The sequence below is a fragment of the Amborella trichopoda genome, chromosome 2, assembly GCF_054954075.1.
Source record: "Amborella trichopoda isolate Santa Cruz 75 chromosome 2, AtrichopodaSantaCruz75HAP2 v2.0, whole genome shotgun sequence".
Lineage (NCBI taxonomy): Eukaryota > Viridiplantae > Streptophyta > Magnoliopsida > Amborellales > Amborellaceae > Amborella > Amborella trichopoda.
In genome coordinates this window covers 14,797,447-14,817,523 of record NC_142337.1, presented here as the reverse complement: position 1 = coordinate 14,817,523, position 20,077 = coordinate 14,797,447, and the positions used below count along the sequence as shown (strand labels likewise).

General features: G+C 37.4%; 1 protein-coding gene across 5 annotated transcripts; it reads right to left on the bottom strand.

Annotated features, from left to right (window-relative positions):
- Window positions 1–6,596: 6,596 nt before the first annotated feature.
- Window positions 6,597–18,687, bottom strand: PSKR2 (phytosylfokine-alpha receptor 2). 5 transcript variants are annotated; one of them, XM_088858151.1, is made up of 3 exons: window positions 12,751–18,687; window positions 12,286–12,451; window positions 6,597–7,120 (listed from the first exon to the last, which is right to left on the bottom strand). In XM_088858151.1, the coding sequence occupies exon 1, from the start codon at window positions 16,019–16,021 to the stop codon at window positions 12,866–12,868; it is 3,156 nt and encodes a 1,051-aa protein (XP_088714277.1). In that variant the 5' UTR covers window positions 16,022–18,687; the 3' UTR covers window positions 6,597–7,120; window positions 12,286–12,451; window positions 12,751–12,865. The 5 variants fall into 5 exon arrangements, with proteins under 5 accessions (XP_088714277.1, XP_088714280.1, XP_088714279.1 ...); XM_088858153.1 differs by lacking the exon at window positions 6,597–7,120 and adding an exon at window positions 11,039–11,401; XM_088858152.1 differs by lacking the exon at window positions 6,597–7,120 and adding an exon at window positions 11,039–11,393.
- Window positions 18,688–20,077: the final 1,390 nt, after the last annotated feature.

Here is a 20,077-nt window from a genome sequence, read left to right as displayed (position 1 = left end):
AGGATTAAAAATTTTGAAGGAACAAAACTCTCAGTATCCTTGTGTTATTGAAGGAGACTCCTTGAATGTTATTAGTTGGTTTAATAAGGTTTGGAGGCGACCATGGAGGTTGAGATCATTTTGGTTGGAAGCAATGGATATTGGGGAAGGCTTATGTGTTTCTTTTACCCATCTTGACTGCATTATCGACATTGATCATAACATCACTCATGGTTATGCCCCTACCTTCCATGTTTACACTTACCCAGCTGAATGAGGATTCTAGAATCCTATTTTTCTACATAAATGTTTACATAAATCAACTCTTCCTCAAATACTATTGGTTTCCTTCTAGATTTCCCACATAATTGTTGCCCAATATGCTCTCTAGATTACCTTTTCAACCTTTGACCAATAAGAACGATGAAGTTGATCCATATTTTCAAAGTAGCTTCCTAGAAGAGTTAAATGAATGCCCATCCTTCGAAGCGCCTAAGTCCAAATGTTATGAGTGTATGGGCAACTGAGGAACAAATGATCCTCATTCTCTTCATTATTCTTACATAGCATACAGATGCTAACAAGGACACTTCCTCTTTTTTTCTTTTTTGACAAGGTTACGTAGAAATGGAACTTGAGATGAACAAAGACACTCCCTCTTTTCATCAATTGGTTCATTGTCAACACTTTGCCTAAACTTACATTCAAATTGAGAACTTGCACCATGAGACCATTTCCACACCTTTGCTTGCCTCGAATTAGGAAAAAAAAAGTAATTAGAGAGACAGGCTTAGAAATTCCATTGCTTCAAGCTCCCATAAAATATCGTCCCCTTTATTTGGGTTTACATAAACCTCACTCAAATCTTATAACAACATATGTAATTAAGAAATGATCATATGCAAGGCTCCATCTTATATGTAAATAACTTCTTTTTTTTTTTGGTAATTCAGTGGGAAAAACTTGCCTCGATCCGTTTTTTCAATAGATTAAAGAGTTACATTTTTTAAAGTGCTAATTGAAAGTGTCAATGGTAGGAATGGATACCACGATGTGATAACTGGGTGTGAGGATGCCACTATGACCCAGCCCCTTTTGGCAAATCTTCAAAGGGTGTTGAAGAAACAGCCTCCTCCACAAGGCGACATTGATTTGGGAATTGAACAGGGCAACGTTTCCGAAACATTTATGTGATCAAAACAAAGTTTTGTCACGCACACCCACCTTTCATCTCATATTTTGCTCAAAGATAGCTTTATCCATCTACAAATTGGTGAAGGCCTACTCCCTTGCCTCCTACTCAAAAGTCGTTTCCTATTTACTCCATATTTTTCCATAACTATTTTCCTCCAAAATTGATCATCTCCAATATTTTCGTCCAATGTTTTGCTGCCAAAATTGATTAGGTGTTGTGAAGTTATTTTTTGGGTTAAAAAACAATTTGGAAAGAAAACTTCTATGACTTGCATTGCGTGTCCTAGGGGGATAGTGGAAGAGATAACTGAGATTTTTCGTTGCAAAATGGAAGGTTTTCCAATGATATATTTCGACATGGTAATTTCAAACTATATCTTACCTAGATATGTGTGAGATCCTAAAATCTAAAGATTTCATTTTTAAGTTTGATCTATGAAACGTAAAATATCTTTGGGGTAAGAATTACTTCAATCAAATCCACTTTTTCTAAAATATACCAAATAAAATCATCTCCTTGTTACCCCTATCCATTGTCGTATTTGAGACAAAGTTTACGGGAAAAATTGCATAAAATTCCCAAAAATAGACTTTCTAATTAATTTACCCTCAACCTAATTTTTCCTAGCAACTTCTCCCCAAAAACCATGTTTCCTAGCCAATACCCCCAATACAAAAAAGTTCAAATCATTTTCGGATACGAAGGTAACAAATCATTTCGAATCCCAAGGAAACGCCCGACCACACTTGTACAACGCCAGATTGCTCACTTCAAAACACTGGACCGCCACTTTAAAACGCTGGACTGCCCCTTCAAAATGCCATACCGCCACTTCAAAACGCCGGAGTGCACCTTCAAAATCCCAAACTGCTATTTCAAAACGTCGGACTTCCCATTCCAGCAAAATAATCGGTGGACCGCCTCTTCCAAACTCCAGACCGCCCCCTCCAGCGAAAATGATTTGTTATGTAAAAAAAGGGTATTTTTGTAAAAAAGAAATTAACTTTTTGTATTGGGGTATTTGCTAGGAAACATGGTTTTTTGGTCGTATTTGCTAGAACATTGATTTTTGGGGGAAGTTGCCAAAAAAAAGTTAGTTTGGGTGTAAATTGTTTAGAAAGTCTATTTTAGAGGTTTTTTTTTTACAATTTCCTAAGTTTATATGCCAAAGAAAGAAGGAGGTCTTATTATTAAAAAGCTAAAATACATGAATAGATCATTATCATCTAAATTTGGTGGAGGAAATACGAGGTGGATGGTGGGTGCTGGTGACAAAAATAATTGTTTTGGCCACACAAATGGTTTGAAAACTCTGCTAATGAAAATTCAATTCCCAGATCTATATCGCCTGGTGGACAATCAAATATTAAGGTAGAGTAGGGGGTTTTTGGTAGGGCTTCAACACCGGCTAGGTATAATAAAGTGTCGGATCTGATCATTTTACAACTTCCTATGTTAGAGCCCGGGCTTAATTGGTTGCAAGGCTATGTCCTAAGCTCAATACCTTCTCCCCACAGACTCATCCAAAAAAAAAAAAAATTGTATATGGACCCCAAATAAGGAGGAAGAGATTGTATGAGATCTTGAGGCAGATGGACTCTTTTCGGTCAAGTCGCTCTATTTACTTCTTTTCATGGCAAACTACGATGGGCCGATTTGAGGTTAGGCTGTGCCCCACAAGGTGCAAGTTCTCTTATGGATTGCAAGTTTTGGTAAAGTGTTTACAGTGGACTAATTGAGGAAAAGAGGAAGGGTCATAGTAAGCATCTGTATGTCGTATGATGAAGAGAATGGAGATCCTTTATTACATTTACCTTATTTGGACTTGGGCTTTCCAGAGGATGGGTTATGTAAATCTTTCAAGAAACAAAACTGAAATTATGGATCACCTTCATCTTCCTTATCAACCGAAGATTAGAAGCAATTATGTGAGAAATCGGGAAGGAGAGGAATAGAAGGATATTTAAGGGAGAATTGATGGATGAAAACATGTTGAAAATTATGATTGTAGAATTATTATTAGGTTGGATAAGAGAACCGTTGGAAAAACCGGGTGATCCAACCACTAATCTTCTGGTATTTAAAAAAGAAAATAAAAAAATATATATAAATGTCCAAAAATATATATAAATGTCCAAAAATAAGGAATTTGGTTCGTAAAAATTGTTTTGGTCATTATTACTCACTCATATGTTTTCCCATCTTTTTCAAAAAAATTTAAAAAGACCCTTAGGCACAAAGCGATTTGTTAAAATCTATTTTTTTCATTAAATTTCAATTCATTTGAATGTGTTTTGTTTTAATCATTATTTATATGCTTTTCATATTTTAGTAAAAAAAATTGTACTTTTTTTATGTTTTTAACACTTTTTTGACCGCGCAGGACTTGCCCGGTTAGAACGGTTGAATCGGCTAGTTTACCAATTTAGGCCGGTTAAACTGCTTCCGAGCCCATGTCCGATTAACGGTTCCGATTCAATTTTGGAAAAACAGGGAAAAAGTGACCAAGAAAAGTTGGGGCATAAAAAGGATGGATGTTATGACCAATTTGGAGAATGAAGTCACGATAGTTAGGCCGAAAAAGAAGGGTTGATGGTACGTGGAGACCTCCACCAAGGAAAAAGAAGGGTTGATGGTATCGAGACCTCCTCCCAATATAGTATTAAGCTTTGTGTCCATATCAATGGAATGGGTGACTCATTATTTTGATGAATCATTTCTTCGGACAGAAGAAGATTCTGTAAACATTTACTCGAAATCTCACTTAATAGATTCCATTGTGGAAGAATCACCCACAGTTTATTCTGAGGAATTGACCATGCCGATCCATGCATAATATCATGAAAAATAGATACAAATTTGTAACTGCTACTTAGTATCGGCAATGGGTTTGAAAAAGTATCTAAAAGGTTGATGGTAGCTCCTTTGGCAATCCAGTTTGAAAAAGTATCTAAAAGGTTGATGGTAGCTCCTTTGGCAATCCAATTATATTAAAGTGTGGGGGGTGCTTATGGGATCATCAAGGAAGTATGCTAATTACCTTTCCAGTTCCATGTGGTATTTAGACAACAAATGAAGCTGAAATGTTAGCCTTACTGCATGGATTGAAGTTGTTTACAAATGAAGCTGAAATGTTAGCCTTACTGCACGGTTTGAAGTTGTTTACAAATGAAGCTGAAATGTTAGCCTTACCGCATGGATTGACGTTGTTTACATAATTGCTGTTGGACTAAGCATGGATTGAAGTTGTTTACATAATTGCAGTTGGATTAACTCAAGTATCGCGTGGAAGGTGACAAAACACCATCAAATAGTGTGAAAATGAGCAATGAATCCCTTGGAAATTGCTGACAATATGGCTGCTAATAAAGGACTTGAGTGCTTCTCTTTTCTTTTGTTTTGCAATGAAACCCGGACCAACGACGGGCTATATCGGAAACTTAAGAATGCCACTGGCCAGCTGCAGGCGCCCTTGGATCACTTTAGACCCTTCCAAATCAAATGGCCATCCAGGAAAGCACAGAAACACTTTTCCTACAACATGTATTTCAAAAGCTAGGCAGTAGCAAAAATAAGAAGTAATATTGCAGTGGGACAAAAATAATCTCCTGGGGTTGATTTATAGGGCAGCATCTCCAATGAAGATACAAAGAAGTGGAGCTGCTTCTCCAAACTTCTCTTTAGATTCTTTAGATATTTTCATTTATCTTCAAACGTAGTAGTAAAACTTGCTCTAATTGGGTATGCAGTTACAAAGGATGAGATTACTCCTATAGCTTTAAAGCAAATGACCGTAGAAAAGAGTCATTATAGTCTCTCTAATATGCTGTAGGGATGAAAATAGGTAAATGAATCTATGGCAACTTTGAAGACATTCAACGGAAAGCCAAGACAAATGTATTTAATTTTATTTAAAAATAAAGAAATCTTGGTGTTTATTAGGATGATATGAACACTGTTATAAAAAATTTATGGTACATTAAGAAAATATATATGTTTTGATGAGTATGACAAACAAAATATTAGGGAAAAAATAAGAAACGTCTTTTAGAAATGGCAACTGGCAGGAAGGAAATAGGCTATGTTTCACAAGAAAGGTCCACAACTGTTTCATCCTGTCGAACTTTAAGATGCAGGGTATTTTGACGAGGGATTGTCTACAAAGAGACTATTCATCTTTTGTACATAGAGGTCACAATCAATCTCACTCATTAAATGTCAAATTGGATGGCATGGGGTGAGTCACAAAGTCCAAAATATTTTTTTTGGGAATTGTAGCTATTCAATGACACTCTTACAACCACCAATTGTGAAATTTAAGGGACAATAATGATTGTGACCTTTATATATAAAAGATAAATGGTCCCTTTGTCGACAATCCCTTTTGGTGAACACTACTACTCAATCGTAACCAACAGTCGAATGGTTGTAAAAACGTTTCCTAGAAAATTCATAGAAATCTTTCTAATGAAAGATTCCCAAAATGGTATCATAACATAGTGAAATGAAGAGGATGTCAAACATTTGAAGGGATCGATAGAGTATAGGACTGGCAACGAGCGTGGGCCTACCTGCAACCCTGGCCTGAGCTAGGCCTAGCCTAGATACGGCCAAGGGTGCCTTGGCCCGAACCAGGTAGGGACCTACAAGACTCAAATATTGAACAGTGAAAAAATAAGGACAAAAAGGGTCCTGGTTGAGGCAGCACTCTCCTGGCCCTTGTCAGGCTCAACCAGGCCATCAGGTTGAGGTAGCCGCCACATTTTCTGGTTCAGGGCCTACCTTTTCAAGGTGCAAGATGCCAAATCGAGTATTATGAACTTCACTCCCAGTTTCCTACGACCATTTCCACACTACCCGTATAGTTTTGAAAGGGTTTGTCATCATGAATGATAATTGCAAAAAACACATACACGCATAGATACACACACAGCATGAACATGAAACACACAAAAGTGAAAGATAATCATAGTATTTGCATGCCCATTAAGAACCAAATCCCATCAATGCAGAACTGAAAGCCAAGGAGGAAATGGTATAAGAGGGAATCATTATAACGCATGCCAATCTAGGGCCATACCGCATCCATGAAGAGTTGAATCCCATGGATAAACCATTGGTTGAAAGCCTCATAAAGAATGTTGAGTAAAGCTCATAAAAGCAATGTAGGTAAAGATTCAAAGCACAAACATTGGCTGAAGCCATAGTTTCAAAAGGCGTTAGGCGGCTCCTAGGTGGTCTAGGGGGTCCAAGCTGCCCAATGCCTAGGCGGGCGCCCAGAACCTGAGCGGCCCAGTTGAATCCAAAAAGGATTCTACAGCTATATATTGTATAAAATATAAGAATTAGGTATTTATGGTACATCAGAATTCAAAGTATACTACACATTAGCACGCACTCCATAAACATAACCATAAGTCGGTTCATATCTAATTAAAACTTAAAATTTACCAACCAAATTACCAAACCAAAGTTACCAAATATCAAACCAGTGGAACTACAAATCCATTATCGACAAGACCACAATACAAAACCAAGATGAAGAAAACTAAAAGTAAAAGTAATACTTAAATACTCAAAAGAATCTTCAATAGTTCAATCAATGTTCAAAGTTTAATCATTATTCAACATTCATCATTCATCGTCAGAAAAAGTAGGGTCAACTGCATTTGCATCAAATTCATCGTCATTGGAGTCGGCACCCCCTCAACATATTGGTCGTCCTCCACCGTCTCTTTTGAATCTGTCTCTTCTTCCTCTACCCTCGTCCTCTGTGCGGAAGATCTAATGGCCCTAGGAGGGTCAGCTGATGTCCCTGAAGCATCCATGACCATGTCCCATGTCAATCCTTCATGCCCCTCGACCTCATTATCATCAACTAACCACTCCATAGCATTGTCCATATTTTTTTATCTGATGGGGTCTCTCTTATGTCTCTTAGCAAACCTGTCATCCAAGAATCGATTATACTTGATATAGACTAGGTCATTGAGCCTCTTTGATTCAAGCATGTTCTTTATCTTTGTATGAATCTAACAAAATCAAATGAAACTAATTAAAATCTATGGTTCATGTATTATTAATACAATTATACAAATTACCTTTACAGCCTTACCCTTTCAAAAGTACTCCAATTGCACTCACAACCGGATGAAGAAGTGGTAAGGTTTAAGATCCAAATGACCAACTTTTGTAAATTTGGAGAACTACACCCATGTTGGCTCCACCAATTGGATGCAAAGATATAGGATAAAATCATAAATAAATAATAGAATTATAAAAATGAAATTTGATTACTTGAACTTGATGAACTTAAGAATATTATTACTACCTGGATCAATTTTGGTCATTTACCTCATCACCATTGGACTCCCAAAAGACTTTAATGAGCACTTGTAATTTATCAGCTCATCAACACATATAATATCCTGAATATCAGGATCAGGGACTAACACATCTACACACTTATTAAATCCAGTCATAATTGTGTTATTTTGTGTATATCCATGTCAACATTAAAAAAACTGAGTTCCAATAATAACCAGCTGCATTCAATGGATGATGTAGCTGTCTATCCCACTTCTCATCAATCATCTCCCAAACAGGCTTGTAACGGTTCTCATCATCATCAAAATTTTGGGTTAACTCTCTTTTGCATTTCTCCATAATCTCATATATGTAGCCCATAGAGACCTTATAATTATCAACCATGCGAAGGACTTTGACAAGAGGAGAAAATACCTTAAGAGCGCCCTTCACCCCTCGCCAAAAAGCCTTATAAAGGATAATATCTCCCACCTTTTTCCCAACCTGATCCTTAGACCACTTGCATGCTCTCCAGTCATCCGAGGTAAACATCTGCCTCAACTGCACTCTCCTCGAATATATGTTATCTAAGCATAAGTACTAGGTCGCAAATCTCGTGGCCCTAGGCCCCATAATCTCTTTCTTCTTTGTAAATCTATGCATCATGCTGCGGGTGAGATGGCAGCTATAAATGAAATTTGTAACTGACTTTGCCTTCTTCACTGGACCTGATATCTTGGTTAAACCGCCAAGAGCCTCAAGCATGAGGTCTATACAATGTGTTGTACATGGTATCTAAAAGATTCTAGGATAAGCTATGCGTAACAAATTAGTTGCAGCAACATTAGGACCAGCATTGTTTGTGACAATCTGTACAACAAGATGCTCCCCAACCTCCTTGATTCCCTTCTCTATAACTTGGAATATATAATGGGCATCATGGATATGATCAGAGGCATCAATAGACCTCCAAAAACCAGTCCCTAAAATACAATTCACAAGCAAATTCATCTTACTTCTTCTCTTCCTATCACTCCAAGCATCAGTCATAATAAAAACCCCATACTGAGCCCATGCATCATTCTTAACTTCTGCAGCTTCCTTCGTGACACTCACCACTATTTTCAAAAGAGGCTCTGCAAGCTCATATAGGGTTGGGGGTTTCATCTCAGCTCCAAATTGGCCAATTGCCTCTCCCGCGGCATAGAAGCTGCTTAGGCGAGCGATATTGAAAGGAATGCCCGCCTCATAAAACCATGTAGCAACATAATAAACAGCTCTATCTCTCTCTTCCTTCTTCATTATATTTTCAATGGTGGTTTGCTTCTTTGTTTTCATTCCTGCAGCCTCAGGGTCAGGCCGAGGCAAAAAACTATCCATAAGGCCTCTAACTCGAGGCTTCTCACTCTCAGAACCAGTAGCAATTACAACTCTCTTTCCCTTCCCCCTAATAATGGATTGTTCTACCTCTTGACATCCCTCCCCAATCCCATCCTCATCACTATCATCATCATAATTGACTCAAAACCCCAGACCTAATATCTGCTATGGAGGTAAATCTCTCATTTTTTTCATTTTTACCATACTAAAAAAATTGGTTATTTCCTCTTTAACAATAGCAGGAGTCTTTTTACATGAAGCAATATCCCCTGATACCAGGGGAATGTTTCTTGAACCGGTTTATGCCCCCATTTATATCCTTCTCACAAACCTTACATCTTATGCAATTTTTATCATTAGGATCTGGGTTGTAGCCATATTTTCAATCGAGCTCACCACTCTTATTAGATCACGAAGAATACATCTCAAAATAATACAACTTATACAAACAATAAAAGAAATCACTTACTTTGATTGCTCAATCTCCAGACTTCCACTTTATAGATGCTTCTAAGGAATCAAAATCTTCTAAAAACCCCCAAAATAGAATAAATTAAATCCAATATCAATGGGCGACATAAATTTGAGAAACCTTCTATCCTAAAGAAATCACCAAAATCTAGTTTTTTTAGGGCTTTCTCTCTCCAAAATGGGCTTTAATGTGTTTTAGACTTCAAATGAACCTAAAACCCCCATTTTTTGACCCCTTAGTATAAAAATAATGGATAAAAATAGCCCCCACCGAAACCTTTTTCCGCCTCTGGGTGGGGCACTGTACTTGGGCGGGCACCCAGGAACCTCAACTTTTTTTGGGCGCCTAAGCTTGGGCGATATGCACAAGTCCTCGGATCCCCTTAGGCGACCGCCTAAGCGCTGGCAGTCCGCTTTTTGAAACATTGGTTGAAGCTCATAAAAGCATTAAGAGGGAAATGTGCAGAAACAATACATAGAGAGAACGTAATATTCATATTTACTTACAACTATCTTGGTTATTCTACTTTTTGCCCTGGACTCCTAATACTTCCTAACTCCCTTGTTTAGTCAATCATTAGTTTTTAATAAGTAATTTATAGTAAGTTCTTTCATTGGTTGCAGTTTTTCCAACAATTCTCTTCTATTTGATGCCTACAAGTTTTGCAGGCTTGTGACTAGGATCCCAGCTTTCTTCAAGAGATTTACTGTATATAATAATTAATAATTCTTTTGGCATTCAATCTAGAGACAGATGAAATGAAAATATAAGCTTCATAGCATGAGTAAGGAGGAGGCACTACATTAGAATCCCATGAGAAAGCACGACAGTATCAGATAGGAGCCCAAGCAAGCGATCAATGTCAGAGTATGAGAGCCAACCACAACAGAGAATTAGGCAAACTGACTTCACAATCTCAATCCCAAGTAACTATTTATGCTTCTCAAGATCTTATATGTCCAAAGATTCCTAATGACTAGCTGAAAAAAGCCTCATACACAGAGAATGTTACATATTATTTTTTATAAATCTTATAGATATCAATAATATTATCAATCATGACTTTGGTTAATGGTAGGCACAACAATAAGATGCATCGAAATTTAACGTCACACCCCAAAGCCAGTTCCATCATACCGGTACATAAGATATAATCAGAACAATATATAGAAGTAAACAAGTTCCATTAAGTTTTTGCATTTGTTGGGAGTTTAGCCTTCGCAAATTTCAAAGTGAATAAAAAATGAATAGGTCACATACAAAAGCAGCATTTTGTGGTATAATAACAGTACCTTTCAATAAAAAGGTAATAAGTCAGTTTGTTTGGATCAGAATACTATTTTCTTGGAAATGTCGACCGTGTGATCAAAACAATATTATCGAACTGGGAAGTAATAAAAAAATATTGAAGTGCCCGTGACAATATTGCAATTCCATCACCTTAACTTGTTTGTTCTTTGAAAGAACAAGAAATTGAAGTAAACTATGAGCTTTATACATATGAATTAGTCAATACCAGAACATACGTCATTTCATTAATAAGCTATAAGTGGTGAAAGGTACAGCATGATATTCTGACAAGCAAGTTGTCATCTGAGGATAGGAGGGTGGTTTTTTAATTCAGTTTGTTTCTACAAAGCTTGAGACGTATATACTACTCAATTGTTATACTACTAATGGGCAGGGAACGTAACCAGAATAACTCATCCAGAATTCATCTGCAGAAATAAATTTTGTTTCATTGTCCAATTTATACAGAAATAGAGCAAACTTACTTTTACAAGCCACTCACAGATACAGGAAAGGAGCTACGAGAACAGAAAATACAGGGAAAGTAATATTGAATATGAAGCTTAAAATGCAGGTAACCAACAACCACGACTGAATATGAAGCTTAAAATGCAGGTAACCAACAACCAAGACAGGCAAAGAAGGCATAATATAGGAGGCCCCATTTACAGATCCTGAGCATGAATTTGTCCTCTCAACATCAGAATCATTGCTGGATGGCCTTTTCTTGGTTGACTGGGAAGCCCCTCAAGAAATTTGTTTGATGCTCCCCTGCATGACTTAAATTGAATTTTCAATCATTCCCTCAAGCTATTATAAGAAGAAACATTTTTTTAACTTTCCCTTTTCTACTTCTAACACTGCCAATGCTGGTGACCAAAATGCCACTACAGCAACTGTTGTTTGCATAGAGAAACAAACTACAAATCTCCCATCCAAAGCCAATTTCATGGCCATTTTGGAGATCAATTATCTTTTGCATGCAAATAGAACCAATTATTTTCATTTGTTAGGCAGAGACTAGCTAATCATTTCACATTTAACGTTATCATGACAAAATGGCTAGAAATTAAAATTAAACCAACAATCTCAGTGGTAATAAACACATATGATGAGTCAACCGAATCCAAGCAATCACCAGTCAACTGTTTATCTCGTTCAAACATGTGCGGCTAGAGGCCAACGAGAAAGCAGATGCAGTGGGAAAACAGGAGGCCGAGGCCAAGGCCTTGAAGATGTATATCCATAACCTAACATATTGAGTTTTGAATTGCTGAGGGTTGTTTCAGTTGTAATCCCAACTCAATGCCCCTAGTCTTACACCTGTCTGCTTTATGTCATCCACCCCTTTAATCTCGATCCCCTCTTTTCCTCTCAGAAGCCAAAGCACTCAAGGTTTGTGGCTCAAGGTGGGGTGCTTAAGAGTGCTCATTTTTGCACAGGGATGACAGATTTTATACATGTACATCCCTCTCTTTATTTTTTTCACTTTTACTAATAGGATTGGTTGTAAACAGAAGGCTTCAATGCAATTTTATACAAAACAGAATTTTGCTAGCTGTTATTTACTACATTATAGACTACTGTCAACATTATTAAAAAAAAAAGTAAAATCTTAATGGCAATAAACATAAACGGGAAAGTATAAATTAAGACCGTTCACCTTTGGTATATCACAATCACCCTTAACCATTAGATGCCAAATTGAGCAGCTGGGGTTGCGTCATTGGTCGTGCTTGAAGTCTGAGAAAAGCTTCCTTGGACTGTGCAGAAAAATGATATACCCTAGCCATCTGATATTTACATCAGAAGACGTGGGGTTTTGTGACCTGTGTATGGAAGTGAACAGTCTCCTTGTATACAATCCCGACATAAATTTCAACATAATTAATGCAGTAAATGTGTTATCCATTGGATGGAATTCTTTCTTCTTTGGCACAATGACACTCGCTTGTTAAAGTTATATAACAATTAAAAACAAAAAACAAAAACAAAAACAAAAAAAAGACTTAATGAAACTTATGCAGAAAGAAGAACCCACTGTAAGCTGAAACAAACGGGAAAGATATAATAACTCAAAGATTTTAAATTACAAATAGAATTATCCTCAAACTCTATGTCCTCATACCTTCACAGGAGCTTGCTGGTTCAAGGCACAATCCCCATAGAAGTATCTAAAATTGGTAGGGTATTTACAGTTGTTTATCTCTCAAGAGGGACAAATGTATATGGTATGACATTCATCACCTAACGGGTTCAGCATCTCCAACACTATCCAACCACAACACAACCTGCCCGATAGAGGGTCTCTGTTTAGGATCCTGATCTATGCATTTGCATGCAATTTCAAGCACTTGGAGCAGTTGTTTCTCGTGCTCCTTACTCCATAGAAATGGTACAAATATCTCTTCTTCTTTCTTCTCCCGTTTCATCTGGACCACCCAAGATACCAAGTCCCTGCAACCCTTTGATTTGCACACGTCAACAGGCCTCTTACCAGTAAGAAGTTCCAATAAAACAACCCCAAAGCTATAAACATCACCCTTGAAAGTGGCTGTGAGGGTCTGGCCATATTCTGGAGGGATATAACCTAAAGTTCCAACCAAGTCGGTGGTTACATGGGTATCATAAGGCCTTAAAAGCCTCGACAAACCGAAATCAGCAAGGTGGGCTTCAAACTTGTCATTCAAAAGTATGTTACTAGACTTAACATCTCGGTGAACAATATTTGGGTCGCAAACCCTATGCAAATAAGCCAATCCCCTTGCCGACCCTTGAGCTATCTTCAGCCTAGTGCCCCAATCAAGCATCAAGCCCTCATCAAGCCTCTCATGCAACCAATAGTCCAAGCTGCCATTCTCCATATAAGAGTATATAAGTAGCCTATCATTTCCATGCCTGCAATACCCTCTTAGCGAAACAAGGTTCTTGTGTTGAGCTCTAGAGAGAGCTTCAACTTCCGCTCGAAACTCTCTCTCCATTTGACCACAGTCTCCTGAGAGCCTTTTAATCGCTGCCTTGGTGTTATCAGGGAGATAGGCTTTATAAACCAAACCGAAACCTCCACATCCAATTATGTTTGCCTGGTCGAAATTGTTTGTCGATTTCAATAAATCATTAATGGTGAGCTCCATGCCTTCAGGGTTTTGAAAGAGAAGAACCAACTTGGAGCCAAATGACTCAGATGGCCTATGTGACCTATCTGAATCCACCACTTCTCCGTTAGACTGATATCTTTCCTCCTTTCTTGACATGTGAAGAAGCAAAGTGGCCAAGAGCAATGCAATCCCAAGTCCAATACTCAGTGTTATGCCAAGGATACCACTTCTATTGGTCCTACCAGTTGGACCAGAAGGCTCAAGTCCAAATGCTGGGCTCCTCTGGCACGAAGGAAGTGGGCTGCCGCAAAGACCCAAATTCCCTTCAAAACTCGAGTTTGAGAACGAGAAGAATTGCCCCCCATCGGGGATTTCTCCCTCCAAATAGTTATGGGCCACACTGAACTTCGACAAGAAGGTGAGATTGCATAAAGACATCGGTATTGATCCATTTAGCTCATTATAGGACAGATCCAAGAGTTCTAAGTTGACCATGTTTGAGATGGTATCGGGTATAGTTCCTGTGATGTTATTTCTGCTCAAATCTAATATGTGGAGCCCCTTCAACTGCCCAAACTCAGGCCATATCATCCCATTAAGTCTGTTATTGCTCAGGTAAAGTGCGGGGGGAAAGCTCGAAACCTGATTATACTGCATTCCATTAGAGCTCTTGTTTCGCTTCACATAGAGAGGGATATTGATTAGGGTGGCATTTGCAGTTGTATTGGCACTGACAAGCATTTGCAGCTGAGTCAAGCTCTTGGGTACTTCTCTAGTAAGAGAATTGTTCGAGACATCCAAGTAAAAGAGGTATTCAAAAGTGCCAATCCATGGAGGGATGCCTCCACTTAGGCGATTCCAGGATAGATCGAGCACTTGCAATTTCCTGCACTCTTGCAACCAATCAGGGATCTCACCCCAAAGCCCACAATTTCCCAATGCAAATACCATTAGGCTATTGAACCCACTGATACCAACTGGAATTCTCTCACCATTAAAATTCTTAGTGAGGATGAGAGTTGTAAGATTGCCACAGTTGTGCAGTATATCCAATGCTCTAGATATGTTTTGGAAGCTGTTGTTAGAGAGAGATAGCAAAGAGAGAGACTGGAGGTTTCCATAACTCTCAGGAACTTGGCCAACAAGGTTGTTTCTCGCAAGGCTTAACGTCTTCAACTCCTTGCAATTGGATAGAGAAGCAGGGAGTTCACCATTGAAACGGTTTGTAGCGAGATCTAGAGAGCTGAGATGCGGTATTTTTTCGAAAAGGAGATCAATGGTACCACTCAGAGAATTGTTTCTCAGGTCAACCACTTTAATCAAGGAACAGAGAGAGAGAGAAGCAGGCAATGTGCCGGTGAAGGAATTCGAGTGGGCAATAAGTTGTTCAAGCTTTGTAAGATTTCCAAATACATCAGGAAGAGGACCAAAGAATCGGTTTCCAAAAATCACAAGCGATACAAGGCTGGAGAGATTACTCACTCTCTCACTAAACCGACCAAAGAAATTGTTGGCTGGAATTGAAAGCTCCTTCAAGGAGAGCAACGTGAATACATCATAAGGAAGCCGCCCTGCAAGAGCATTGAAACCCATGTATAACTCTCTAAGAGAAGTACAATTTCCCAGCCCCAATTTAAGTTCACCAGAAAATCGGTTCTCAGAGAGATCCATGACCTGAATCATGGCTGAATTTCTGCAAATGTTGGTGACTATGGGTCCTGTGAATGAATTACTGCTGATATTAAAAACTGTGAGGTTTGGGTAGCCTCTGAAATCAACAAGACTTCCATTAAACAAATTGCTCGAAATGTTGAGAGATCGGATTGATTTAAGGCCAATCAAAGGGAGCACTGATCCTCTCAGCATATTGTAGCTCAGATCCAGAACCTCCAAATTTTGCAAATTCGAAAGTTCCTGAGGAAGTTCACCTTCTAAGAGATTGAATGAAAGAATCAGATATTGTAGCTGATCTAAGCGACCCAATGAGCCCGATATGACCCCTTTCAGACTCAAACCACGCAAAGCCAACTTCTTCACCCTAGCTACTTTTGAACTGTTTCCATTTCCCTGCAGATTAGGATCACAATAAACACCTTTCCATGAACAACAATTGGACCCATGAGACCAACCCAGAAGACCATTATTTGATAACGTTTCAACAAATTCGAGCAAAGCCTGTGAATCATTTGGATCACAGGTCTGGTTTACTTCTCGCTCTTTGGTAATGGAAATTGCATCTGAAGGAACCAATAGAATCCATACTAGAAGCGAAAATCCCATCCTTAAAACCTTGTTAGTCATATTTAGATTGAGAAACGCTAAAACTGTTTTCGCTCCCTCGAACACAAATTATGACAAGGAAACAGTTCCTTCTCTTTCACATGTATTCTTTTTCACTCTAAGCCCAAGCTCAATCATGGAGTGAGAAGCCACCACCGATCTCATAAAATATCACAAACTAAGATAGTCCACCAAACAGATATTCTTTCTCTTTTTAAGCATCTGAACCAAACCTCAATATAGAGGGAGAAACCAGCACCGATTTCACCAAACAACACACAGACTCAACAAAACCCCAAAACCCAAAACCCAATTCTATAAAACCTCCCAAAATCCCAAGCCAACTCCATGAAACCCCTCAGAACCCAAAACCCATCTCTTCAAACCTATAAAACTCAAAACCCAATCCCATGAAACCTCCCAAAACCCCAAGCCAACTCCATGAAACCCCTCAGAACCCAAAACCCATCTCTTCAAACCTATAAAACTCAAAACCCAATCCCATGAAACCTCCCAAAACCCCAAGCCAACTCCATGAAACCCCTCAGAAGCCAAAGCCTATCTCTTCAAACCTATAAAACTCAAAACCCAAAACCCCAATTGCTTGAAAAACTCACTCTCAGAAACAAACGCAGCACCATTACTTGAAAATGGTGATCATCAAAAGCAGCAAAACCCAGGCCCGTGATTCAATCTCAGAAACAAACGGGAATTTAAATATCTCGTAAGGAAAAAAACCCAAAAGAAATCCATGTCCATTCATGTACTGAAAGAATCAGGAACCCACCGCACATTAAAGGGAACCGAGAAAAGGGAAAGCAAAGAGATGAAAGCCAACAAGCACTTGGCTTAAGGAACCCATTAATGGAAATTTACTGAACCATTAAAATTCACGAGAAACTGACCTTTTTCATATCTGGATACAGAGAGAGAGGATAAAAATCCAAGGTTGATTTCGACTGGTCTTCGTCACTGTTGCTCTCTCTAAAAATCCAAGGTCGATTTCAACTGGACCTTTCTCTCTTAGTTTTGTTGGCTTGTTGTCGATGGATTCGATGAGGGAGAGAGAGAGGAGTAGTCAAAGGGAGGGTAGAAAGAGAGAGAGTTAGGTTTAGGTTGCGGGGGCGGTGGAGAGAGCGGAGGTCGCCGGACGTCACGGGGTGGTGCAGGTCATGAGTGAGACGGACGACGGCAAGAGTCAACGTTTTTGCATGTGACGCGCGGTCCCCACGCCAACTCCTAGAGAGAGAAACCCTCTGCCTTTAATAATGGAGGGAAATAAATGCTAGAGAGAGAGAGGGAGAGAAAATAGACACAAATAAACACTTATTTTAAGGCATGAGGTCTATATGACTCAAATGTATATATGCGTTCCCTCTCTAAAGTACATGTTATTTTATTCAAAATTTTAAGGATTCATCATATATACCAAAATGATGATAACTTTTCTTTAAAAAAAGGTCAAATTTTAAAAATTTAAACGTGCGTCTTTTTCGCAAGAGACTAGTTAGGTCCAAACTAGTGAGTCATAAAAATGTTAAAAATAAGTACAATAAAATAAAGAGTTTTGTTAGGCCACTCAGAGTATATATTTAAGGGTTCAACCCAATGGTTTAAAAACCGTATCGGTGACCCGGATTGGGCTTTTCAAAAATCGATTCGAATCGGCGAATCGGCGATCCGGATCGGCGAATCGGAGATCCGGATCGGAATCGGATGAATCGGTCAGAATAAAGCTTCAAAAAAATCCGAAAAAATTATTAAAATTCATTATAAATATTGGTTTTTAGGAATTCAATAAAAAATGAGGGTACTCCATTAAGAATTTTCATGTTTTTGAATGAATATGCGAATATTGATATGTTCTTTCCCTGCATGAACCGCCATTCAGCATTTAATTTACAGTATTTCGTGCTCATCCCTACACTGTTGCTATTGGGACTCGATATGTGAATAATATGGCTGGGATAGGGTGGCCTCAGAATCATCATCTCTCTCGTTTTCTCTTTGAATAATATGGATTAAAAAAAAAAAAAAACAAATTTTCAAAAAAATCGATCATGGATTAAAAAAAAAATCACAAATTTTCAAAAAATTCTATCATGGATTACAAAAAAAAATTCGATCATGGATTAAACAAAAAAAATCACAAATATTTTAAAAAAATTCAATCATGGATTACATAAAATTCTATCATGGATTACAAAAAATTCGATCATGGATTACAAAAAAAAAACAAACAAAAAAAAAAAAAAAATTCAATCGTGGATTACAAAAAAAGAAAAAAATAGTTCGATCATAGATTACAAAAAATTCAATCATGGATTACAAAAAACTCTATCATGGGTTACAAAAAAAGCAAAAAACAAAAAATTCAATCATGGATTAAAAAAAAACAAACAAACATTTCGATCATGGATTACAAAAAAAAAACAAACATTTCGATCATATATTACAAAACATTCGATCATGGATTACAAAAAAATTCTATCATGGGTTACAAAAAAAAAAAAAAAAAAAGCAAAAAAATCGATCATGGATTACAAGAAAAGAAAACAAACATTTCGATCATGGATTACAAAAAATTCTATTATGGGTTGCAAAAAACCAAAAAATTCGATCATGGATTACAAAAAAATCTATCGGGGATTACCAAAAAAAAAAAAAAAAAAAAAAAAAAAAAAAAAAAAAAAAAAAAAAAAAAAACCGTACGGAATCGCCGATTCACTGTTCGGACTCGCCAATTCCGTACAGTGAATCTGCGATTCACTGTACAGAATCGTCCGGTTCTCTCTAGAACCGGACGATTTCCGATTTTTGGGCGATCCGGTTCCTTTTTCACTATTTCCGAGTCGAACCGGGCGAGTCCGGTTCGACTCGGCGTTTTTTAAAACGCTGGTTCAACCTGATACAATCCAATTAAAGCGTACTTCTAAATTTTACCATAATGTGTAATTTTGCCAATGGTTTGTATAAAACTGGTGCTTTTAACAATCAAAGTAAAACGCACCTTTAAATAATGTCAAGAAATGTGGTTTCAATACTGGAAATCCGATAGTCTTAAAATATATTTTCATCTTTAATTATAAAATTTAAATAATCAAATAATATCAAGAGAAATGTGGTTTCAATACTGAAAATCTTTGTGATAGCCTTAAAATATATTTTCATCTTTAATTATAAAATTGAGTGTAGATTAAGAAGATCTATGGAAACTTAAAAATCTTGAAAATTGACTGTCCAAAAATGGGTTACAAGATATACTATTTACAAAACTTGAAATCCATTTTTTTCTCATTTTCATACATCTTGATGTAGAGATGATCAATTTGGAAATATTTGAGCATCAAAACAATCTCTTTTAGTGAAATTTTTTTAGGTGGGTTCTAATTTGATTGTTTAGTGCTTCAGCTCTGTATAAACTTTTTAATTTAAAGCGTGGTGTTTATATGAAGGAAAATTGTTTGGTGCGTTACTATGCGGACTTGGAGATCTATACCGTCCACCAAAATAGGATCCCATAAATAATAATCTTTCAAAGAAAAAATCAACGGTTCAAATATTTTCTCTAAAAAATATCATTTTTATTTTGAAAATTTTATTTATTTTTACATATTAATAATCTCCCATTAAAGATTATATATTCCTTAAAAATTAAAATCAAATTTTATTTAAAAAATAAATTATTAAAGGAGATAGTGGACTTATGGAAATTGTCTTTATATGAATCAACTGACTCATAATATGTGACCCTTTCATAAAGTGCATCATCATCATCGTAGCATTTCTTCAATTAATTGGGATCAGCTACATAAATTTTAGTCTGTCATTCTACTCTATTATATGTTGTACCCCTCATTGAGGCCATAAATCTTAATTTTAAACTACTTTCTATTATATCATTTTGGCTCTACCACTTGTCCTTATCAATCATTCAAAATGATTGTGAATATTGAAAAAAACAAAGTCAGATTTTTTAAATTGAAATGCGTCCTATAGTATTCATTTTATACCGTGCGTACGAACTTTAAGTCCGGTGTAATGTGCCCATCTTTAAGATGGACATTTGTGGGTCAG

What these genes read in the sequence shown, in the direction of transcription:
- PSKR2 (XM_088858151.1), bottom strand. Translation starts at nt 16,021, where the DNA reads ATGACTAACAAGGTTTTAAGGATGGGATTTTCGCTTCTAGTATGGATT.